Here is a 26257-nt window from a genome sequence, read left to right on the forward strand (position 1 = left end):
TGCAATGTGAGTCTACAAATGTAATCAGCCTTTCTCCAGATATGTCAGCTTTACAGATGTGCATGCTGTCAATTATACCAGACAATTTAATGTTCAATGAATTGCTTCCTTTAGCAGTTACAATTTCGTTTGCATTTAATAAGATCATACAGCCTATAGTTGAGGATGTGTTAAAATGATTGGTATTTATTAATGTTTAGCCTTTGTCTTACAATTTTAGACCTTCAGTTTCTCATACTGTGCACCCTTAAGGGTATTATTGGCAAAGGAGAAATTGAAATGCTGATTAAAATGCAGATGTCCGTATATTGATGATGGGAGGACAGTGAGATTTTGGTTTTAAAAACATTAGCAAAACCTACTCTTAACAAGAGGCATGGGGATTTTATCAGCTTGCTTTTAGTAAAATGTTTACAAACAAGATACTTTCTAATTTTTTAAAACAGCATTGTTTCATAACATGAATCCAAAAAAAAGCCTTGTTAACATTTTCTGTCACTCACCTTTTATACCTAAGACATGAGACTATTCTTTATTTAGTTTTCTTCTGGATGTATATTGGAAAGCCTCTTTGTTTTAAGATCTATATATATGTGAAGGGTTTACGATTTATAGTATGATATTCTTCTCTGAATAGAAAAAAATAACTAATGTAATTGTATTGATGTGATTTGCAAAGTTGTAATACCCTGAATATCCTGTTTTTGTTTTAGAATTTAGCTTGGGTTAAATCTTACAACATCTGCTTTGAGTTGGAAGATTGCAATGAAATTTTTATTCAGCTTTTTAGGACTCTTTTTTCAGTTATCAAGTAAGTTGAATCACTTCAATTATATTAAACTGTCAAAATATCACCAGTTTCGGGCATAGACTGAATCCTTACATAGCCTACAAGTGAATAGATGTGAATAGAACAAGTCCTCATTCCTCCAAGCAAGGAGATAAAAGGAAAGCAACTGAGTACAAATTATTGACAGTATAGAGAGGTGCGTTCCTGAAAGCAGACATTACTAACTGCTGAAAATATCAGTGTTACAGTGGCAGACTTCACTCCGACTTGTATACATTTTTATTTCTGTGACAGGATGTTTGCTGCTTGTTTGTTTTGTTTCCCTTCTTAAAGCAATGCTAGGGTGTTGTAGATTTTTGAAACTTTCTAGAACAGAGGAAAGACAAAATAGTTTTGAGTTTTCTGATATGGAGAATGTAAGCAAGTGCAAGCTGAACATTCTTAGATATTAACCCATTGTTCCTTAAAAGCACTGTTAGTATTTGTCTGTGGCTGAAAATGTAGTGCTGATAAGTCTTTTATCTTCTTAGTAATAGCCACAACCAGAAGGTACAAATGCATATGCTGGATTTGATGAGTTCTATCATCATGGAAGGCGATGGAGTAACTCAGGAGCTGCTGGACTCCATTTTGATTAACCTCATTCCTGCACACAAGGTCTGCAAAGTAAAATTATGATAGTAATATACCGTCATAACAATGCTTTTAATTGCTTTTACCTTGTTTATTTCTCCACACACTTCAGGGAACTGATCACTGCTGCAATTTTTCCAGCCTTATAACAGTGGATTGAAAATTGTCTTTGGGATTTATTTGGTGCTGTTCTTTAGCTGTGTTTGGATTACTCAATATCAAGAGATTCTTTTTACTTGCAACGTCAAGAACTACGTACTTAAACAGAAACAAAGTGTCTTCATGCAAATTTAATATTCTAATAAGAAAGCATTTTTTTTAATTGAAAAGGTGTGGGGTATTTGTTCTTTAAAATCAAAACCAAATAAACAAACCAAAACCAAAATTATTTCCCAAAGACTTTCTGTGGAGACTTGCTGCTTGCCTCAGCTTGTCAGACTCCCTTCCACCTCTCTGTTATTTTTTTCCGTCTTCTTCCCCTTCAACTTTTGTCTTAAGTCCTATTCATACCTGAAGCTATGTGGCAGTGTTATAGTTTGGTTGGCTGCTTTCAGTGTTCCATATACTTTTGAGTTCCATAATCTTTGTACCTTTTGTGGAGTTCAACATCCCTCTAACTATAAGTGACTCTTGTCACTTGCTCCTGCTTCTTGCTAAAAACCGTACGGAGAACAGTAAGTTTCAATGATGAGCTACAGTAAATGAGCTGTACTCTCATTGCTGAGTATGTGTTTTTGCTTGTTCGTTTATTAATTTAAAATAATGGCACAATTAAGACAATTCCATCCATGACTACATAATTAAAGTTAAATTAGCACATACAAGCAGAGATTTATTCCTTTGGTTACATAAAAAAGGAGAGAGAATTCATGTATTCATGAAACGTATAGCACAAGAGTGACTAAGCAGTGGTGATTGTCATTTACCTGTGCAAGCCAGCAGCTGATATATAAAAATATCTGTTGTCTGAGGGCAGTTTGCTTTCAGTCTGTCATGATCATGAGTTGGCAGTGTCATTTTATCAGTTCATTTTTATTGACAGTAATGAGATGATGTCTTATTAGAACTGTTAATGGAAGGAGAGGCCTCTTAAAACTATAGAAGAATCTTTTTGAAAATACACAAAGTTGTTTTTAACAATTACAGGCAGTAGAGATCAAGAGTGGAAATGGTGGAGTGTAGGTGTGTATGGCAGGTGCTGGGTGATGCTGTTAACGATGGTGGGCTTGCTCTGAGGATGCAATGACCTCATAAACTTTGTTCAGTTGGACAGTGTGTTGTGACTTCTTGGTGTAGGCAAAGCAAGAATGAACACAGTCCTTTATCATTAGTATTGTTAGTTTAACACTATAATTTTGCTTAATGAAAGAAATTCTCATGACTGATAAGAGGAAGGTAAAATTTAAGTAAATACTGGGACGTACTCCATGTTTAATATCTTTTATATCACTGTTCTCCAGTCCTCACTGGCTCTTGGCTATCATGACTGAACAAGTGATATGCTGTAGTCAGAGTTCATTATCATCCTTTTCTCAATATTTTGATCTGTTTTAACTTTTTTGTTTTCTGTAACAACAGAATTTAAATTATTGCTTTATGTGATACTTTTTTAAAAAATCAGTAAATAAAAATCAGGACATTTTGTTGTTTTCTCTGCCTAGCAGAGTTTGACTGTAGTAATTATGTTCTCTTTTCCTGCACAGATCTGCTAGGGAGTTCTGTGATTCCATTAATTGTTTGTCTGTAGTTAATGAAAATCAGAAACACCATACCATGAAAAGCATAGTTTATTTTCTAGTAAGGAACATATAATAACAATATTTTTATGTCCATGCAAAGAAATTGAAGAGTTGTTATTCTCTGCTGTGACATAATAACGATATCAGTGTGGCTGGACTATTACAGTTGATGGAATTTCGTCCTTATAACAAAGTTGAAATATGTATTTTGGGTGATGTCTATTCCATTTTTTTAATAACTTCTCCTGCATTGACCATACTGCAATAAAAAAAAAAAAAAAAGATAGATTTAACAATACCTAAACATGAAGTACAGTCCATTTTAGTATCTAAATGATGCTCATTTGTATTTCCATTATCAGTAAAGTGATTTTAATATACATTGTTCTTCTCTGTGTGCACTAATGTGGCTCTCCCCTCTAGTAAATGCAGAATTTCAGTAGTGGTATGGTATGTCATGCCTTGCTCAGAAGATCCATGGCACCAAGCTGTAGGCCTTCTTCTGAACTTTAAAACCAGAGCTTTCAGTCTATTTAGTGAATATTTTTCTTTGTGCTGCTCTTTTTAAGGTTATTTCTTTAAAAATACATATTTTATGTACTTCAATTCAGTGTCTTTTTCTGCATCCTGGCCAATCCAGAGCTTCTGTGCCTAACAGAATGGTTATTTTTATACTACTATTTGTTTATTTTATCAACATATACTTGCTTATTTAGGCTTTTTAGCTCTGGTGAACCAATCTGGGGTGTCCAAAAATACTCAAAAATAATTCTTTGAAACTATATTGAAGATCCAAATAAAATATATTTTATGTATGAAGTTTTCAGTCCTTTAGTTTAATATAAGCATATCTACGAACATGATTTTTATGATGGTTTGTCTGGTTTGGAGAGAAACTGTTTTAGGCTGTATAGTAGTCAGAATTTGAGAACGTTTTTATACATATTTGCCTGCCTTATATAATATGTCACCAATTTAGTGCCACTGTGACTAAAGAGGTATTTGTTTGAGCCTGTGGCCATTTTTTTCTCTTTATTGCCAGTGGAGGAGAGTTTTTTTTGGTTTGGTTTGTTTTTTTTTTAGTAGTATTTTTGTTGTCCTATCGGCTAGAAGAACAAGGAGGAATCATTCTCAGTGTAGGCTTGCCAAATACCATCTTCCAGGAATTGGTCTTCCTTAGACTTTATCTGTGTTTTGTCTGCAGTAGTCGGCAATTTTCAGGGCAATCAGTGAATCTACCCTTCTCCCTCCCTCCTCCTCTCCTTCCCTCCCCCTCTTCCTTCCTCCTTTCCCCCTCTCCACTCCAAGCTGCATTAATCCCTAGATGAGATGATATATTGCATATTGTATTTTGTGCTGATTTTCTGGGCAGTCACAGTTTCCATATGTGCTCTTACATTCCTTATCTTGCTTGAGGTTACTGAAAACAATGTTCAGATTTGTTATGTTGCAATCAAATGTTTACTTGGAAAAGTTGCAGATTGCTCTGCCCAAGTTTAGGTGCTCTCCGTAGGCGATCTTTGAGCACACAGCACAGTCCACATAGAACTCAATGCAAAATTTTACCATCTAGAGAAGGGTGAACTTGGTCTCAGGGTGTCTGTTTGGGGGAGTTTAGAAAGTAAGATCAACTAATTAATTCATCTTTCCTCAGTGTGGCAAATGTAGTGCATGGTAATTATTAAAGTGTGGAGGTGTGGCAATGCTTCTTCAAAATTTTTAATATGATTGCAAGTAAAAACATTTTCTAGATACTAGTACAGTGTTAAAGGTAACAACTGGAGTGATAAAGTTCTAGAAGAATGTGCAGGAAGTGATGTTTTTGGTTTAGATTTCTTTTAAGCATGTGAAAAAATGATTTAAAGATTTTAGTAAGTCTGTGGTTGTGTAGTTAATATAACTGGATTTTGATTGCTTTGAAAATAAATAAATCGGTGGCAAAACATACCTTACTAAAATAATGGGATTTTAAAGTTGTGATGAAAAAGTGAAGTCAACTGAATTAGCTTGTCTCTCTTTAAAATTTTATTTTTTTCCCCTTTTTTCAGAACCTTAATAAACAAGCATTTGATCTTGCAAAAGTCCTGTTGAAGAGGACCGTCCAGACCATTGAACCGTGTATTGCCAATGTATGTCAATTAGTTCATTCATGTTTACTATAACTAACAAGTATTCTTGTTAATGTTCTGACTTATTGGAGGTTTGTTTATTTACAGTATTGCTTATAAAATTAACATTTCTTAATGGAGCTAGAAGAATACTTTTTTTCCAAATAGGGTATTATTTTTTTGCTTAATTAAAAAGTGAGGTGTTTCAAAGAAGTGAAGAAGAAATAATTTTTTATCCATCCCAGTTTTAAGCATAGAAATCTAGGCTGCAAAAATAGGTGACCTGTCTTTCAGCATTATTGAGCACCAAAAAATCCTGTTGCAACAAAAGGAATAGTTAGTGCTTTGTATGTCCAGCAACCAGACATCCTCATTTTATGCCTAACTGCAGGATGAAGCACTTCAAACTACCAGCTTCTTAATAGATTTTGTCTATCCTAAACTTGTTCTAGTTAGAAAGACTAAGACTTGAGTTTTTTTTACTATTTCCTACTGTGTTTCCTTTTGATGAATACCAATAGTGTGTTGTAACTATTAAAACAGTTACTACAGTCTTGTGGGGGATGTAGCTTGTTCCATTCTGTTGTCTGTCTTTTTGCTGAAGCCAGTGCTATTCTTTAAAGTCAGAGTAGATTAAGAAGGGAATTAGGCAAATTCATGAAAGATTAATCAGTAAGTATTTAAAAGCTCAGGGAGTCTCACTAACAAGTACCACTTCCCAATTCCCATGTTTCCTTAAGCTTTTGTAATTAGCTATAGCTGAAAACAGCATAGTAGATGAGTGACCTTTGAGTTGATTTAATATTATTCTTATGTTCTTGCTCAAGTGTGTAAAAGCTTTGTAGCATTTGGATTACTCAAATACTACTATCATCCTAGTAGGAAGCATATCAAACATGTTAACAAATCCATTGGAAATCATTCTTATGTTAGGCTACTTTTTTTCCCTCTTAGAATGCCAAGAATTCTTGACCATCAAATAATGGTCAAGATACATAATCATATGTATTTGATCGTAATGATCAAATATCACAAGACCTATCATGGTCATATATCATTCTTTAAAATGGACTAAAAGTAGATAAACTTTATTTTTCAATACATCATGATATTCAATTTGGATTGCCCTTACATTACAAGAAAAACAAAACTAAGATAAACTTTATTTCTCAACTTATAATGGACTTCAATCTGAAACAAACAATTCTTGTATTATCTTTTAATTTGGCTGGGGGTATAGTAATATTTTAAATGATCAAGTTAGTATATTTTTATGAAGTTACCATCAAATTTTATCATATTATTGTCAAATTTATCAAGTTTGGACATAAGCTGGCAGGACGTATTTTCCAGCCCAGAAAATCGACCATATCCTGGGCTGCATCAAAAGAAGCAGGGTGAGGGAGGTGATCTTCCCTCTCTGTTCTGCTCTCCTGAGACCCCACCTGGAGTGCTGCGTTTGCTCTGAGGCCCCCAGCAAAAGAGGGACATGGACCTGTTGGAGCAGGTCCAGAGCAGGGCCACGAAGATGATCAGAGGGATGGAGCACGTCTCCCATGAAGACCAGCTGAGAGATCTGGGGCTGGTCCCTGGAACCTTCTGATCTCCAGGCTCCACCTGGTCTGGTGGGAGGTGGCCCTGCCCATGGCAGGGGGTTGGACTAGATGGTCTTTAAGGGCTTTTCCAACCCAAACCAATTTGATTCTATGAATTCATTGATATGATAGAAGTTGTAGAACTGAATTTTGAAGGACGTTTGTCTCTAATTTGCATGAACCAGAACTGTAAGGGTTGAAATGCTTTGGAATCAAAAATGTGTATTGAATATTTTCCAGTAGAATTGAAGTATAAATGGTATATTAGGTTAAACTAATTTGTTAAAATAGTATTTGCATTAATGAAGGCAAATCTTCTAAACCGTAACATTTGCGTTCTAGTTTTTTAACCAGGTTCTGGTACTGGGAAAGTCTTCAGTAAGTGACTTATCAGAACATGTGTTTGACTTGATACAAGAGCTTTTTGCCATAGATCCTCACTTACTGCTGTCAGTCATGCCACAACTTGAATTCAAACTGAAGGTAGGTTACAATGTAGCTTGAGACAAGTAATACAATTTACATGGATACTGAAGAATGAGGTGCTGTGGGTTCAATGTGCTCTGCTAGAGTGATAGAAATCTTATATTTTTCAGTTTTGTTTATTATTACATTTATTAAAAATAAGGGTACTGAAGCATTGTGCACAATTATGTAGTTTCTGTGCTGCAAATGTTATGTACACAACATATATAATCATTGTAATCATAAATCCATATGATCTAATGTAAAAGTTGTACATACTTAATCTTTGGATTTCATTTGAAATTTATAAGGTAATTGGGCTGTGGTTGGCTTTACTCATGGAATGCAAGAGTGTCAGTTTCGATATCGATTTACAGAATTTATTTCACAAAAAGAATGTTTTAATAATAGAGGAATTATTTCCAAATATTTTGTTGGATTTGTAATCAGCTAGTAAGTCAGCTGACTGTTTTTGAATCTTTTGAAATAGTTCATTTATCCTGGTTGTGGTTTTTTGGTGCTGTTTTAATTAAAACTGTATGACTCATAAGATTGTAAGTGGACAGGGAAATAATTATGTAAAAGTGTGTGTGTGTTTGTACACATAGGGTATGGTGACAATAAACAAAAGCAATAAAGAAATACAAATAATAAATAAATCAAATTACATCCTTTTAGTGCCCATCTATATAGAAAATCTTAATTAGTGTTCTTTCCACATGCACAGAAGACTTTGTTTTAAAACAAAAATAAGATCATTTACTGTTGAGATTGCTAGATATACATTATTCAAACTACTGTGTATAGTTTTTTTTTATTCCTGAAAGGATTTTCAAAGCACAGCCATCGGTGGTTATAATACATTAAATTAATAGGTATGTATGTTTTTCATCATATTCATCTAATTAATTAGGGAGACTGGAGATTATCAGAAATTATTTCAAAATGACTTTTTAATCTAATTTATAAAAGCAGGAGGAAAAGGAAGCCAGAAATTATTATTAAGGTATCACAGGTAACAAATTACAGTTTCTTTTTCATTATTTGATTTTTAGAGCAATGATGGAGAAGAACGTTTGGCTGTTGTTCGACTTCTGGCTAAACTCTTTGGCTCTAAAGATTCTGATCTGGCTACACAAAATCGTCCACTTTGGCAGTGCTTTCTTGGGCGGTAAGAGAAATAAGGATAGAGTTCTGAATTCACATTCTTTTTGTGATGAATTTTCCTAATAATACTGTATTTTTATTTGTGATTGTGGTGTTTTTTTTGTTGTTGTTGTTTTTTTTTTGTTTTTTTTTTTTTTAACCAACCTTTGAAGCAGAGAATTGCATACAGTTACAATTTAGAATAAAATGTATTTTAACCTGAATGCTGCTATGTTGCTGTCAGTTAGAGGAATATAGATTAGATAGATAGCTACAGTAAATACATAGCAGAAATTACACAATATGAAATTCCACATAATGCTGTTGTACTTACTGTTCAACTATATCAGCGACAGTACCTTCTTTTATTCGGCATTTACCTTTTGAATGAAGCAATATTTCCTTTTAAGTAAACATAGAAATTCAACATTAAATAATGAATGTTTTCAAATGGTACATGTTATACGGGTATATATGGTTTTTATAACTTTATATATACACGTGTGTGTGTGTGTATATATATAGTGATGATTGATGGTCAACCTGATAGATGTGGAGATTTATGGCAATGGATGATGACCCTTGGGTCAGCATTTCATCTGTATGTAGCATATTTTTTCTTTAATTGTGGTCCTAATTTAAATAATAACAAACTTTTGTATGAGGTACATTATGGAAACAAATTCAAAATATTTCTAATGTATTATTTTGCCATCTGAAAGTGTTCTAATAATTAATGAAACGTACTTTCAACACATGTTACTGCATAGAGAATAATCTCGATTTGCAAGGCTAATTAAAAATTAACATTCATCATCTCCTATCTCTCTAGGTTCAATGATATCCATGTCCCTGTGAGATTAGAGAGTGTGAAATTCGCCAGTCATTGTTTAATGAACCATCCAGACTTAGCAAAAGACCTCACTGGTGAGATGCTAATACTGGTGTTTAGAATAATTTAAGATATGAGTAGGGAAAAATGTAATTATTTCTGTACATAGCAGTATAGTTCCAAAATGTATCAAACCCAATGCATGATACTGAATGGAAGAACGAACTAATTTGTAATTGCTTTCTGATGAAGACAAGAGCACAAGAGGGAGCACACTTGCGCATGGAATGTGCAACTTTGTGTGGGCTTCGTAAGAGCGAGTGTTTAAGGAGCTACCTGTTGCAGCTTGAATTTTAAAGTATTTTCAGATTCCAATAAAAGCTTTGGCACATCAAAGCGCAAGTATTTGTAACACGTACTGAATTATTTTCAAAAATAAGTGGAAGAGAGTACTGGGGAACACACTGAGTTTAGAAGAAGCCATTGTGCTGGTCTAAAATATGAAGTTTCTTCCTTTAGTTCACCATCATTCTAACTATGAGCGGAATTTCAGGCTTAACTGAAAATACTTTCTTTTCTGATGAGATAACCTTCAGCAACTGTCAATATTTTTAAACTATTTACCTTATGTCTTTGTGAATGAGTTGCTTTTTTTTCTCCTTCCCAACTGTATTTAGTTTCAATATATGCTAGTCAGTTTTATTTAACATCATTGCCTGTTGCAAATGAGGTTATTGTAAAAGCTATTCACTTTTATAAATGAATATCAAAAGATTATATATATATTAATGTAATGTAGAAAATGGTAAAATAGATGTTTCTTATAGGCAGTTCCATGTTTAATAGATACTAAAATTGTGATATATGACAAAATATGCAAATTTAACTTGTGATTATTAATAGTAATAAATTAGAATTCATAATATCTAAATTAAAAAGCCAAACCTTTCGTTGTTTCTATTCATAATAGAGTATTTGAAAGTTAGATCCCATGACCCAGAGGAAGCTATTCGACATGATGTTATTGTTACAATTATTACTGCGGGCAAGAGAGATCTTTCTTTAGTTAATGACCAGCTGCTTGGCTTTGTAAGGGAAAGAACACTAGATAAACGGGTAAGTGTTAATATTTTATTTTCAGGAATGTCTGCCTTTAATATAATTGTTTTTTTGTTTTTACTTTTACCAAAGCTCCAGAAATAGAAGATCTTAGAGTTACCTATTAACTAGAATGCTGTGGGGAAAATTTTCTTACCAGAGCATCTTAATGAAGAGAGCCAATTGTGGAGACACCAATCAAGTGTAGGCAAGCAAGTACACTCATTGTGTTGAGGAATACAGTCATCCTGTAAGAGCACAGGAGTAGCCACATAGGTTTAGGCCAAAGGTCCCTATAGCCGAAAATAATTCTCACAGTGGTCAGTTTTTGGCTTAGAGCAATTTGTCAACTTCTTAAATCTCCTTGATAGTATTCATCATAGCTTGCAAGGGAACTTTCTCCTATGAATTTATTGAGTTCTTTCTTGAACCTGTTTGTACATGATAGGTGTCCATGGCACCTGCACCAGTTAGTTCAAGTTTAATGTGTGTAGTTGTTCCTTTTTGGCAGACGGTGTCCCTTCTCCAAACCACATCATTCTAGATAGTATCTTTATTTCTTTTTAAACATTTTTCTCTTTTTTACATTCACCTTTTTAAATGAGAATTTTACTGTAATAGATTTGGAGAAAAAGGATTTGTTGTCTTTGCACAAACAAATTCTGATTTTGAATATATTATTTTCATTATTATAAAGCAAATCTTCAATTAGTTGTACCTGGCACTTAACATTAATCATTTTTCAGGAGTGATTAAGAGAAATCACTTTCTTCTTTTTCAGCCATCAAAAAAAATATCCCCCAAAAAAGTAACTTTTGAGATCTTAGAATTCTTAGTCCAACCACCACTACCCACCAGGACTTTACCTATTCAGGCTGGGATGATTGTTAGTGTCTTCTACATAGTGTCTCTGTTTTCCTTTACCATCCTTCACTTAGTGACAGGCAGTCAATTTTACAATCGTAATAGAGCTAGGAATGTTCAATTTGCATAGCCTTAAACCCAGTGTGGTATTTTTTTTAATGTTACTGATATGCTTGTCTTGGTGATTTTGTCTTGGCGATTTCACACCAGGCATAGGTTTGATGATACTGCATTTCAAGAGGTTAGGTGCCTGTTCAGGTACCTAACTTCAATTCTAGATTGTGTTTCTTTCATAAAAATCTTGGGTGAGAACTTTAGTGAAACTGCATCCCGAGGAAAAATAAAAGTTGAAAATTAACTAAAAATAACTACAGATGCTGAGCAATTTGAAGTAAACCGTAACAGTATACTATTTCTTTGTAAGTAGAAATGTGTTATACAGTGAATATCAAGCATTTGTAAACTTTCTGCATATAATTTTTTAAAAGATTTATTTCCTTCAGTTTGGGAGAGGGGCATTGATACATCCTTGTGAGTCTTCATCCTTTTTTCCATGGGATTTTTTTCAGTTCCAGACATAATGCATTATACCTATTTTAATTATTCCTTTGCTTTTAAGAACTTGATCCTCTGCTGACTGCATTTACGTCTTTTATTCGGGTTACTGTTTGACAAATCACTGCAAACCTGTATGTGATGATTCATAAATTTGACTTCATCTCATTTTCAGTTATCTGTCAAACGGTTACAGATATTACAATAAGAACAGTATTCATCAAACAGGCTGAAGTAAAATGCTGATTGTTTAAACGCACTTCAGTGCGCATTTCAGTGGTGCCTTTGTAAAACACTGAAATTTAGAACACTTTAAAATTAAAGCATACTAACTGTTATCATGTATGCAATCTGTTTTTTCTCCTGACTATATTCGAATTGTCACACTATTAATAGAGGTAGCCTAATAGCATTTTTTGTAGGGGGGTAAAAATTTGTGATTTAAAGACACTACTTAATTTTTGATAAAGTGGCCTTAGGTAACTCTAAGGGCATTTGCACAATGGTTACAGCCACAAAAATAAAATAAAATAACAACAACAAAACAACGACTAACACATGTTTTTCAAATCAATTTTTATTGGTCCAGTTGAAAAAGTTTCCCTGGAAACAGACACTTTCAAAAAAAATGGAATCCGGTCTTTGGTAAGAATTGTCCTGAGGAATTTTCTCTTTTCCATTAGAGCACCACCTCTGGTGTCTTTCTAGTGCCTTCACTTTTTGGAATAGATAGTTTTAGGAGACTTAAAAAATAAAATACTTCCCTTTATTCTGGCATAACCTCGAGAATCTAAGAATTAGAGGAGAGTTTCTGAAAGCTGACTTAATGTTCCCATTTCCCCAAACAGTCTTTGTGGTCTAGAGACTTAGTCCATTAATGTGAACAGACTTTCACATCATCAGCTTGGAGAAGCTGTGGAATGAGAAGCCATAGGAATTATTCATGGGAATTATGCTATTATTCTAGTTCTCTTTAAGACTTTCTGCGTGCATTAGTTCTGACTCCTTGTTTGCCATAGGTACTAACAAACACTGCGGCTTTTGTCAGCTGAAGGAGGAATATTTGAGATTTTTTATTCTTAACTCTCTTGAAGACACAGATTCCAACAGTTAAGGGGTTATCTTGAACTTTAACAGTTCTGTAACTCAGCCCTGCAGTCTTCAGTGAAGGAGTTCGGTTGTGCTAGTGAACCAAGGAAGCTAAGATCATCAAAATTCTTATGTTAATTAAATCGGGGTAGTACTTCTGTTAGTTGCTACCTTTGAAAGTGATCGTTACTTTCCCCTTTTTTTTATTTGCCTTCATCTTTTACCCTACTCTCTGTTTCTTCAACTTTCAGTAGCACCTTATTTTTTCCTGTGTTTGCTGTTGGGTGACTGCTTCCACGATGTTTCAAAGTATTTTCTAAGCAGCCTGTCCGCTGCCTCATGTGTTCTGTCCAAAGCTGCCTTGCTGTCTTCTCCAACCTCTGCTCTCTGCAGCAGTTTCAGGGATCAGGAATCTACCGACAGTCCAAACTTTCCTTCTTACAATCCCTCGTTAAGTACTCTGCTTTCATTTTAGGCTTAAATATTATAGAATCATTTCTTGTAATCCTTCTCCTTTGTGTCTTGACAACAGCTTTGCCATCCTTGCTGTCTTATATAGAAGATCTAATGAAGCAATAGTATTGTGTTAGATGGTTATACCTGAATGCAGAATGAGAATACTTACCTGAAAGTGTTTCTCTTTCACGCCTTGATTTCACTTTAAAATGTGCTATAGATGTGCAACAAGCATAAACAAATCCCTGCAGAGAAGTTGAACAATAACCTCTGTTGATATCTAAAACTTTTCATTTTCATAAAAACATCTCACGCGCTGTATTGTCAAAGTCAATGCAATCTTTTGTGTTTTTGTTTAATATTTAAGAAATACATATGAAGAGGCAGGTTTTTTTCCTCCATCATCTTGTTGATAAAACTTGATCATCTCACGCTAAGCAGGCTGTTGTGCTGACATAAAGCTATATCATCTTCAGGATTTTTCTTTTCTTTGCCTTTCTAGAAAAGGAAATCACTCAGAGATATTAAGAAATTAAATGTGCAATATCTCACTGTGCTGTTAGAGCAAGTGTTTGGTTTAACGAGATTGAAGAAGTTGTGCACAATGTGAATAACAGTGTCTACATCTATGCTTATCAGGGTGAAATAATTTGAACATTACTAGTCTTCGGAGTTCAAGACCAAAGGTGTCATCTAGCTGTGTTCTGAAGTGAATTCTCCCTTGCAGTCTGCAATTCATGCATTTCTTTTGAATGGTGAGGGAAGTAAGTTCCTTCTGAGGCTTCCTATGTAAACCATTCAATGGGAGACGCTATTCTTTCTCTAAATTAATCCTCCATCTGTTCTGGTATGACTTCTTCCGCAAGGCAGTGTGAGAGGGCTTTTGGGCCATGTCTGTTAAAGTGTTTAATAATGGGAGATTTCCTGTTTACATGACTGGATAAAGTAGTGACCACCAAAAATAAGGATGAGAACCTAGGAACACCATCTGTGGAAGCTGCAGTTAGGCATTTTATTGCTGCTTTAAAAAAAAAAAAAAAAAAAAAAGAAAAAGAAACAAACCTCCCTTTGACATCCCTGGAGTCTTCCAGTGATTACTTCAAGGCTTTGGCAAAGATGGCCTCTCCCACTGTTGTGGAAAGTGGCCTCAGAGTTCAAGCCCTGACAAGTTTAGCTATGCCTAAGGTCTAGATCTTCTATTCCTGGACAAGTGTGCCAATTGTAAGGCTGTTGTGTGAATAAAAGCTGCCACAACTGATCAGTGCCCATTTCTGAATAGATAAGTCTTCCAAATTCTGGTTTAAGGCAGCACTTAACTCAGGCATGCACGTACAGTTAAGCTGTACTTAGCTTTTTTTTTTTTTTTTTTTTTTTTTTAAGTAGACTGACAATTAAAATTTCTTTGCTCATCACAGTGAAACACTGTCTTACTCTGTACTTTGCAAAGAGGAAACACCTTATGTATGCTTTACAAATTCTCACTTAGAGGCTCTAAAATGCATTTTTCAGCTTCTGCAGTGACTAAATGTAAGAGGTCAGAATGTGGCCACTTTGTCTTTCATGCTTCTATGTATTTACTGCATTTTGTGTATGTTTGATATTTATTTACCAAAACCACTTTCCCATCTCCTTTGCTTCCCCCCTCAAGTGGCGAGTAAGAAAAGAAGCTATGATGGGTCTTGCCCAGCTATACAAGAAGTACTGTCTTCACGCCGAGGCTGGAAAAGATGCTGCAGAGAAAGTGAGCTGGATAAAGGATAAACTTTTGCACATATATTATCAAAATAGCATTGATGACAAGTGAGTCAACCTAAGCCTTCCTAATTTTAATTGTATAGTGATAAAAGATACTCTGAAAATGAAAATATGTGCTTTTCCTGAGAAAGCTGTTGTAGTACATTCTGTATTTGTGGTTTTAAGTATGATATATTTAAATAATTATTAAGACGTGCTAAGATCTTTGAGATAGTGGCATTATCTGTTCATATATTTATTCTATATGCTGATGGAAGCATAACTGTGATGATAGTAAATTGTCATTAATCTCTGCATAGAACAAAGGTCAAATTTTGCTTTTACTATGCCCCATTCCTGTTTGCCTTTTACTTCCCAGAGGCTAGCATGTTGAAATCATCAACCTGTGAGCACTGTACATATATGTACCACAGCAACATCTCCTTTTGCTACACTACATGGAAATTGACCCTTTCGTTAGAACAAAAGCTGAAGAAATGTCAAGGATGCTTCCACCATTGTCTAATTTTCACTGTTTTGTCATTCGGTCCCTTTAATTTTTGAAATATTTTGGCTTAGCGGAAAGTATTTTGGCTTGGGTTTTGGAAGATAGTTTTCAGCTCTCACTGTTAATTCTTTGTCTGTCACTAGAAAAGCCAAACTATGAGATCACACAAAGATGGAATTTCAGCCTAGATGTTTAATGCAGCAGACCTGAAAAACAGACACTTCTTTATAATGTTTCTTAGCATCTTAGCATCAAATGAGCCAACAGCCTTCTTTGGTTTCCAGTTATTGTAGTTAATTCTTACAGATGGCGTCACAAAAAACTGGTGAAGGATCTCACTTCTGTTCATCTTGCTGTTCATAAGTGGGTCAGAGTTACGTATTTGATTCATTGCCTTCTTTAAAAAAAAAAAAAAAAAAAAAAGGAAGAAGAAAGATGCAGTTGCAAGATCCTACACATAAAAATTATGCTGAAAGTCTGCTGAGATAGAAGTGTTAAATAGTGGGGGAAAATGAGGAAATCCCCACATAGTTCGTACAGAGCTACAAAGCTAATTCTGCTTTCGCATATGCATCAAATATGCTTTAATTTGCCTGGAGAGATTCACGTTTTTTCTAGTATGTTCGTGTCTCGTACAGCACACAGGCTTCATAGCGAGCCAGGAATGAATCAAAGTTCTGCAGTGAATGTGGCAGATCTGTTCAGTATTCCTGCTCACTGGAAACGCAGAATACCGTAAAGGGACCAAGACAAGGAATTACAAGGAAGGACTGTGTCATCAAAGCAGAGTTTCTTTCTCTAATGTGGTTTCTTCTAAAAGTCTTGTTGAGCCATTTAAGCCAGCCTTTTCATGAGCAGGCACTGATTGTAAGCTGTTTGCTGAAAGATTGGTGGTTTGATTCTCATCATTCCTCTAGTTCTGTTTGATAGCCTGAATTTTAATCCAAATTCTGCTGTTTTTTAAGTTGACAATGAATTTCTTGTTCAGTTGCATTGGGTTGATGTGCTCAGAATGGAGAAGTAAATGTACTTCAATGTTATCATCATTCAAAATTAGACAGTTAGTACTTTAAGCACTGGAAGAGCCATAGAAATGCCATTATCTTTAAGACACAGTCAATCCAGTCCTTTAAACACACATGCATAAGTCAAAATTAGCAACCTCTGTTCTGTTTTCTTTCCGTAATGAGGGAGGAGGATAAAACATAACGGTGAACAGCTGTCTGAGCCTCGGAGTATTTTCCGTTGTGCACATGGAATAACACTAGTTCTTTGAGAAGATAATAGCACAGCATCGTACAGTATTCGGGCATGAAGTGGAGTGGAACAAATTTTCTCCAGACATCCTTAACTCTGTCACTTCCTCCTGGTTTTGATGTTACTCAACTATTGATGAGTTTGTGTACTCGGGACTGAGAACTTGAAGCCATAAGGGCAGTTTATCACCTGTGTGCTCTGAGATTCCATGTTCTACAACCAATGCATAGGGAATGGCTCAAAATAACCACATTACACACTGACCTGTTGTTTACATTAGCCAATGACTTTCCTCACGGGAGAAAAGTCTGTGTTGCAGAGGTGTTACCTACTAGTAAATACGTACCCTAAGTGACATGGGCCAGGGAAGTCATAATACAGTTACACTGTTTGTATTGACAGCTTTTTTGGAAAGTGGATCTGTGGAGACATGGGCTACAGCAGTGTTCAGAAATTAGTCAAGTAGATAGCTGTGATGGCTCCAATCTCCTGAGATCTGAAGATCCTGTCCCCCAAGTAATGTAGTCATTGGAGTCATCAGTAGTAAAAATGTACGCCCAAAGGGAAAAAGCCAAGTTTTCTTTAATATTGATGGGATGCCTTGAGGTAACTATCCATATTCGTGGTCATCCTTTCATTCCTCTGCCCCAGCATCATGTCCCTTGGAATTTTCTTTAAGTAGAAATAAGATGTGTGTGACCTGTGCTGACTTCTTTGCTCTTTTGTACAAGACCCTCCTAGGGTGCCTTTAGGAATCATAGTAAACAAAGTCTGTAAATTCAAGCACACAAAGTATTTGTCCACAAATATGAAATTGTGTAGCTGGATATTGTGTACAGCTCTCATTGCTATGGATTAAATTAATATCTGAATGTTTTTTTATTGGAGGGGAAGATTATTAGATGATCTGTACAGTTATACAGTAGCTCAATTTTTTATTTTATTTAAAACCTTAAGTATGTATTCTTGTATTTGATTTGTTGTTTTTTTAGAAGATATAATTGGAGAATGTTTTTGCTTGTTTGGTTTGCCCTCAGTTTCCCCTTTGCTCCTTTTGCTGTATACATTTTGGTATTCCTTTGTCTTCACCTTTTTTAATGCCGATGGTTTCTGTGTTAGCATGAGTGTTTCAATTGTTCTTTTGTTAAATAATACAATTTTATCTTACCCTTCCTCTCTAGGATACTTCAGATTTTTTACTTTTACTCCTTTTTAAGATATATTCTTGTATTCTTTCTCCTTTATTTGATATTTTTGCTGTCTGTATCCATTTCTTCTTATGTATGAGATTGAACACAGGTAGATTCTCAAAACCTAGAGAAAAAGGAGGATTTAGATGGTGACAAATAAAGCAATTACACCCTCTTAAAGGTGAAAATGAATGTAAAAGCTCTCAAGAAGCAGTGCTTGCTAATCTCTATTAATGGTGGAAGGGATCTTTACAGACAAGAAAAAGACCAATACTTTCTTTCTTCGCTGTTTGGAAAAAAGTAGTTTCAGTGACTTCTGATATTTCTTGTTCTTTCAGCTTGACTAAAAGATATTACCACTTTTTGACCCAAAGAGGTTTTTCTCTCTTCTTTCCCTGCAGATTACTAGTAGAGAAAATCTTTGCTCAGTATCTTGTTCCACACAATTTGGAAACAGAAGAGCGAATGAAGTGCTTGTACTATTTGTATGCTAGCTTGGATCCAAATGCTGTCAAGTGAGTATAGTTTGCATTCAGCAAATACTTGCTCTTTTTCAGTCTTCTCTAACATATCTGTTGTCTGCTTATATTATCAGGATTTAAATAACATAAAAAATTGATGTTTAGCACTATTTGCAATTATTATTTCAAAACATTCCCTTTAGATATCTAAATGTTTATATACAAATTGTACAAGGCCTTTATACAAGATACCTTGATATTTGAGAATAGTGGTTTTAGGGTTTTGTCTATTTGTTCTCAGCCAATGAGAACAGTGTGCAGTTACAAGACATACTGTGGTTGTCCTGCGTATATGAAACTGATAAAAGTAACTGAATAAAAAGGAAAAATGATGTTATCCAAGAAGAGAATAGTTCTACCTTGTTTCGAATGGTTATTTTTAATATGTAGTAGGTTTGGGATGTTGCATTTGTTAAATAAATAAATAATCTTGTTTACTAATGTGTCCAGCATGTTCTTGCAATAAACAAATTGGTAAGATTTCTTTTCTGTTTTATTTATTTATTTATTATTTTTGCAGAGCGCTGAATGAGATGTGGAAGTGCCAGAACATGTTAAGGAGTCACGTACGCGAATTACTAGACTTGCATAAGCAGCCCACAGTACGGTTTTGAAAATATTAATACTTTATCCAATAGATTTGTTTGACTAATTGATAGGTTTTTAATACTGTTTTAATTGTTCAGTTGACTGTTGATTTCCATGTGTAGACAAAGTTCTGTTCTCATTAAGTAAAGTTGCTTTGTTAATGTTTGCAGGTAATGCAAGTAATGCTTGGCCTCCTTAAGTTTATCACGATATTTTATTACCAGTCAATAACTTTGGAAAAAGTTAAGAAAATTTTCCAAGATTTTTTCCCATTTTTGACAGACCTTTTTTGATTTTTGCTTTATAAACTACTTAAAATATATTCCATTTGGAAAATCTCTGACATAAGTTTTGGTGTATTTATATTGGAATGTTACCTGTAAGTGTATCAGCAAATTAGCAGAAGCTGTTAATAGGAGTTTGTGGTTGGTCTGGGGATTTAGTGTGGGGAGTTGGCCTATTGAGTGTTTGCTTGTTTGTTTTTGCTTATTTTTTTAGATCTTTTCCAACAGTACAGACAATTGATTTGTCGAGGTTTAGTGAATTTTTGCATTTCTTTGGTATTGCAAGAAGATTTTTCCCCTTTTTGCCGTGTAACAGCTTTTAAGACAGTGTTTATTCTTAAAAACCTAAAACCCAGATTACAGAGTAGAACAAACTGCTGGAGAAGAACTGACAGATAAGCTTAAAGCTTTATTTTATAATAATAAAGCTTTTAGACTTTATTTTTTGAAGGAGATAATGCTGACTTCGTTTGTTTATTTGTATTTGCTGTCCTCCCCAGTCAGAAGCAAACAGTGCTGCCATGTTTGGAAAGCTGATGACCATAGCAAGTAAGTGTTAATAAGTTCAGTAAACTGCTGTTAAAGTGTTCCTTGAAATTGTATTTCTGTGAATTTTGGCATACTGAAGTGGCAAATTTATTTAATGTTAAATTCTGTTTAATCATACAGAAAACCTACCAGATCCTGGAAAAGCACAAGATTTTGTGAAGAAATTCAATCAGGTTCTAGGTGATGATGAAAAACTTCGATCCCAGCTTGAACTGTTAATTAGCCCTACGTGTTCGTGTAAACAGGCAGATGTCTGTGTGGTAAGGAAATGGAAAAGCAAACTTTATATTTTTGCATTAAAACAGTTATTCAAGGTTAATAGTCTGTTTTGGTACCTTAATGTGATTTTTTTAATGTATTTCCTATTCTCATGACGTTTATATATAAGGAAGAAATTCTTTAGTCTGAGGGTGGTGAGGCACTGGCACAAGTTGCCCAGAGAAGCTGTGGATGCCCCACCCCTGGAGGTGTTCAAGGCCAGTTTGGATGGGGTTTAGAGCAACCTGGTCTCATGGGAGGTGTCCCTGCCCATGCCTGAGGGGTTGGAATTAGGTGATCTTTAAGGTCCCTTCCACCCAAACCATTTATGATTCTATGAAATACCTTTTTGATTAACAGCAGAGATTACTGATAATATAACTTATGATTATCATCTTGCTTTCTAAGAAAATGTTTGTTTAATTTCCTTATGGGGTTATGAGGATCAAATATAAACTTGAAATAAAAAATGAAATTAGTCTTTAAAGAGTCTCTTTTATGGTAAAGTTCTTAAACTATCCCCTGACCCTGTTTAAACTTACATAATAACCATCAAGACACATATTATGTATAAAATACCAGCATATATATAATATATATAAGTACCAACAAGACAAATGCTATATCATTATATAATAATGTCTGCTTACTGTTCGTTTATTTTTCTTCTTGCATTATTTTGAGATCAGTCTTTATTTTTCTCTCATATATTTAACTGTGCTATGAAAATACACGCGTTAATATTAAATAAAACCACTCCAGAGATTTACAATGTCAACAATCACGTTTTTTTTGACACCCCCCGACATTTTGGTCCTAAAATAAAGCAAGCAATTTGCTTGACAGAAATCACAAAACATAGGTTTCCCGGTGTTTGTCTAATGGCTCTATAATTGTCCAGGGAAGAAATCAGAATGGCCTTCAGAATTACGTTCCTAACCACTAGTGTACGGAATACGTCTCCTTCTAAACTAGTGAGTTTTGCACTTTGGGAGCACAGTGGTGCAATTTTAGAAGGAAGGATTCTGCCCTCTTTCTGAAGATACTATAGCGTGATGGTTAGGACTATGTCATAGTCAGTGTAGTGTCTACAATTTCTAACCCTTCAGGAGAAGAAAAGTTGAGAAATCCTTTCTTTAGGACATTTTGAGACTTCTGTTCAAAACAAAAATATCATATCCACCACCTTCTGCTGGGTTTGCAGCTGAATTTAATGTTCTTTACACTTGAAGCATTCAGAAAGGGAAAGGGAGATTTTGATTCCAAGACATTCATGGGCAAGAATGTGGGGTCTGAACATCGACTATAGCCCAAATAGCACATAGTGCTTCTGCGCATCTGCAGTAGTGTGGCTTTTACTGCAATTATTGTTGCTTATGAAATCTGAAGCATGCAGGAGGGTTATATACAGATTTACAGATTACTCTTGTCTACATAGATATTTAAATTCTGTGTTGCACGCTAGCTCTCCATTGGTTCTTTTTTGAATCTGTCTCTCATTAGAAGCCTACACACGTCCTAGTTTTAACTGTTGTATGCCTGCTTTTGTGGGGATAACAGCAGTCCCCCTTAAAATACATTTCATTGATTATATACACAATTTCTGTAGTTCAAAGAACTGGTTTTATTTGGCTTATTCAACATGCTTAAGAAATAATTAAAATTAGTATAATTCTTGTTTGCAATGTAACGTTTCTTGTAGAGAGAGATAGCCCGGAAACTTGCAAATCCTAAGCAGCCAACAAATCCTTTTCTGGAAATGGTCAAATTTCTTTTGGAAAGAATTGCCCCTGTACATATCGACTCAGAAGCCATTAGGTAAGTTTGGAAGATCTTATTAAATCATGAATGATTACAAAGATGATTTAAATGACAAAAAAAGTGATTTTCATGGGATTTAAATAAGTCTGTCATAACAGTAAATAGGTATTAAAAACAAACAAAAAACCATTTTATATAGATGTAGTTTTCTTGCAATCTAGAGAATATGAGGATTTTTGTTTTAGCTACTGCTTTGCAATGCTAAGTCTACAAATGATTTTAAAATTCTAGCAGTTGCTCCCGGTGAAACTGCTATTTGTGGGGTTTAAGGTGAAAACGATGATCATAATTTTCACATAGCTAACTGCAGCACAGTCTTCCATATAACAGATGAATTAATTAGTTTTTGTGGGACTGAGTAAGAGAATGTTTGGATTTCTTTTGAGACTTGTCTGGCAACCTAATTATATTCTGAAATGCATGCAACTATGTGTTGATCTGAATGCTGCCAACATGTCTTTTTCTTCCTAAAGAACTAAAATTTGCAGTAAGTTAAGTCTGAAGGAAAAGAATGCTGAAATAGCTTGGTTTAAAAACAAAAACCACCATCCCTTTACTTGTTGTCAAAACCAAGTAATCTTGCTGATGTGTCCAGCCATGTTGTCAAGTTCATTTGTTTTTTTCCTTTGCATCTCTTATTTTAGTGCACTAGTAAAACTGATGAATAAATCAATAGAGGGGACAGCTGATGATGAAGAGGAGGGTGTAAGTCCTGACACTGCTATTCGTGCAGGACTTGAACTTCTCAAGGTAATCTAAATCTAAAAAATGTAGCTGTAGTTTGTAAAGGAAGAAACTAAAGTGGTGTGACTAATGAATGAATATTTGCATGTTTTTAATAGTTATTGTTTAGATAACTTTTTTTTTTTTTTAATGAAAGCAAAGTTTTGATTACTAATACTTACTTAGGAAAAAAAGAATGAAAGAAACGGGTTTTTGGAAGAAGTATGTTTTGAAAAGGGCACCAAGGATTGAAATATGCACATGAAAGCAGAAATCGATTTCTGCTTAAGGAAGTCAAAGAAGAAGTTGCAGAGGTTATGTGGGAGGAAGAGAAAAGGACAGATTAGGGAGGCATGTTTTTGGTGCCTGAATGAGGCTGAAAGGAAAATGAGCAATAAATTCAAGAGCCCAAGTTTGTAGAGAAATTTATTTCATTTTTTAAATCAGTGGTGATGAGTGAGAAATGCTTGGGTGGAGAAGTAAGGATTTGAATTATCTGGAAAACATCTCTGGATTTGGCAGTTTACTAATGAGGCTTTATTTTCAATATGTTACAAAGAGAGCAGTATAATATATCAAGGAGGGTGTGGATAGGAAGTTCACATAATTGAGGTGAGACTTTTCTGAAATGTGAATGAACAACTTGGAGGTTATGGAGGTTCATCACACCAAGTTTGGTAATGGCAACAGTGTGGTAGAAAAAGTTACGCAGAAGTACACAAGAAAGAAATGTTTGGTAATGTAGCTCAGAAAAGAAAGCTGACAAGTTTGAAGATTTTGTTGCTGTGACTTGGATGCCTTTGAGAATGTTATTTCACACATTGATAGTCGCACAAGAAGTAGCCAACTCTGATCAAAGAAACCAAGATGAGATAAACCCCCCAAATACATAAATATATTCATTTTTTTGTTGTTCTCCCTACCATATGTTATCTGAACTTTACTATACTTAATATAGTTTTGCTTCAGGATAACAGTTTGTTCTCTTATCCTGCCTTGAATTTCTGCACGCTTAATTTCTTATTTGATGTTACTTCTGTTTAAAAGAATGTGCTGTTTCATTAGTTTTAAATTAAAAGACAGTAATCTGTGATTTGTTTTTGTGTATATATTTAACTTCTTGATTTCTTTTCTGCTCCAGGACTATAGATTTTGGAGAAGTTAAGATTTTAGTTCACTTAAATTATGTAGAAAAAAAAATGGTCTTAAGTAGATTGGAATATAAATGAATACTCCTGGATAAATATTTGTTTTAATAGATATGTTTCCATGCTCAAATAATTCATTATTTTTATAAAATGTTTGGGGGAGAGGTCCTGAAAACAAAGCATAGATGAATGTATTTGAAAATGCCTATATCAGTTTTTCAAAATGCAGTTATTGAATTTAATAATCTAGTAAGAGCAGGTAATAGCTATTTATGTTGATGGTAAGGCTCATAAACAGCTATAATTATGTTTTTCTGATGATTCATTTGCCATGGGTAAATATACCTTTTGTTTTAATATGCATCTCTACAGGTTCTGTCCTTTACACATCCTACCTCGTTTCACTCTGCGGAGACCTATGAGTCTCTGCTGCAGTGCCTCAGGATGGAAGATGATAAAGTAGCTGAGGCAGCCATACAGATTTTCAGAAACACGGGTCACAAAATAGAAACAGACCTGCCACAGATAAGATCGTGAGTGTTATTTCCTACACACTACTTTTCATACCTAGACTTCTGGCTCTTTGTATTTTGTTCAATATATTGCCCCTAATGTTACTTTATAGCCAGAAATAGCAGCAGCAGCTTTTCCATCATTTTGTATTCCTTCACCACCTTTCTGTCTCTTAAATCTTTAAATTGTGTGTTTTCTCAATTCTTGTGTATTTATTGAAGATGTTTTGTACTTCTTGAAAGTCGTCTTGTAATAGATGCATTAAAGCCAGAGTGTAGTATGTTTTCCAGGTTACAAAACAAGCAAAAACAAAAACATGGTGAAGATGTAATTTCTTGGCATGATTTCCACTCATATCTTTCCTTCGCACAATATTTTCTATCTGTGAGGAATGAAAATATAATCTCTGATGCTTAACAGCTCTGTTTGTTATGAAACAAAATGGGAAGTAAGTTCCAAAAGCAAGCATGAATTTCTAACGAAGATTAATTGGCTGTCTGTAAGTCATCACACAATACGTGCTTTAACTGCTGATTATCTACTAGGTATTCGCAGACTTCAAAATTTTGTGGGTGACATCAAAAACCTTAAAATTTGCCTTTTAGTAACTAATTCAGTAACTAACTATTTATAATATTTGTATTGGTTATAACAGTTACTAAATAATTAGTTACTACCTAACTATGAAGTCAAGTTTTCAAGTTCTTAAATATTGAAACAACATCTCAACCATGCAGCAGTGCATACCAACAGAGTGCAGTAACCTCAGTGATTCGTATGGCTTTGAGTGGTTGGAGAACTGGTCGTATTTATAGCCAGGGATTTGGCTTTTTAGACCATGGGACTCTCTTTGAGAAACCTGGTCTAGATTGGAAACCTGGTTTAGATTGGACACTGGGAAGAATTTCTTCATGGAGTTTGGTGATCAAGCGGTGAGGTCCCCATCTCTGGAGGTATTTCAGAGATGCGTGGACGAGGCACTGAGGGGCACGGCTTAGTGAGGGGACTTGGTAGGTCAAGTAGATGGTTGGACTGGATGATCTTGAATGTCTTTTCCAACCTTGATCACTCTATGATTGTGTGAATCAGATTCTGGGCAAAAGAAATATGTTACAAGTTCACACACAAGACACCTCCAAAAACATTTGTACATGAAGAGAAGGAAAAGCCAAGCAACCCATTTGTCAGTATAGTTCCCAGAAGCTACTAGAGTTTAACTAGGACTGTGCATTGCTGGGGTACATCATCTTCTGTCAAAGGAGCTGATATCGCTGACATTTCTTCTGGCTTTATATCTCATCCAGATACTGCTGAAGTATAGTCAGGATTGGGTTTCAAACAACTTACAAATGTAACTGCCATTAAACACGTTGAGTTCTACCTTTTGCAGATTTACCTCAGTTGGGATATGATGAGGTATGGCTTGTGAATGATGCATCAACCCATGGCAAAGGCCCTTTAATCTAGATACAGTTAGACTTTAAAACTGTAGGTTGAGCACTGATGCTTATTTTATCTGTAAGTTTCACTGAATTCTGTGGTGTTCTGTTCCTTACTTAATCCAAGTTGCAGAATCTTAGCAGGCTTGAGAAGAGACTTCATAGAATCATAGAATATCCTGAGTTGGAAGGGACCCTTAAGGATCATCAAGTCCAACTCTTGACACCGCACAGGTCTACCCAAAAGTTCAGACCATGTGCCTAAGTGCACAGTCCAATCTCTTCTTAAATTCAGACAGGCTCGGTGCAGTGACCACTTCCCTGGGGAGCCTGTTCCAGTGTGCAACCACCCTC

At 34.9% G+C, this 26257-nt stretch overlaps 1 protein-coding gene across 3 annotated transcripts in view; it reads left to right on the plus strand.

The window, feature by feature from the left end:
- Positions 1-26257, plus strand: part of PDS5A (PDS5 cohesin associated factor A) — a 78581-nt gene that overhangs the window by 31453 nt on the left and 20871 nt on the right. For all 3 annotated transcript variants that reach the window (XM_032186453.1, XM_032186455.1, XM_032186454.1), the window contains exons 5-19: positions 714-811; positions 1321-1447; positions 5211-5291; positions 7208-7348; positions 8386-8501; positions 9309-9403; positions 10279-10424; positions 15019-15170; positions 18461-18574; positions 19101-19182; positions 19953-20001; positions 20122-20261; positions 21962-22077; positions 22725-22830; positions 24324-24484. In XM_032186453.1, coding sequence (XP_032042344.1) covers positions 714-811; positions 1321-1447; positions 5211-5291; positions 7208-7348; positions 8386-8501; positions 9309-9403; positions 10279-10424; positions 15019-15170; positions 18461-18574; positions 19101-19182; positions 19953-20001; positions 20122-20261; positions 21962-22077; positions 22725-22830; positions 24324-24484 — 1724 coding nt within the window. The remainder of the gene's footprint in view (positions 1-713; positions 812-1320; positions 1448-5210; positions 5292-7207; positions 7349-8385; positions 8502-9308; positions 9404-10278; positions 10425-15018; positions 15171-18460; positions 18575-19100; positions 19183-19952; positions 20002-20121; positions 20262-21961; positions 22078-22724; positions 22831-24323; positions 24485-26257) is intronic.

Source organism: Aythya fuligula, chromosome 4, assembly GCF_009819795.1.
Source record: "Aythya fuligula isolate bAytFul2 chromosome 4, bAytFul2.pri, whole genome shotgun sequence".
Taxonomy (NCBI): Eukaryota; Metazoa; Chordata; class Aves; order Anseriformes; family Anatidae; genus Aythya; species Aythya fuligula.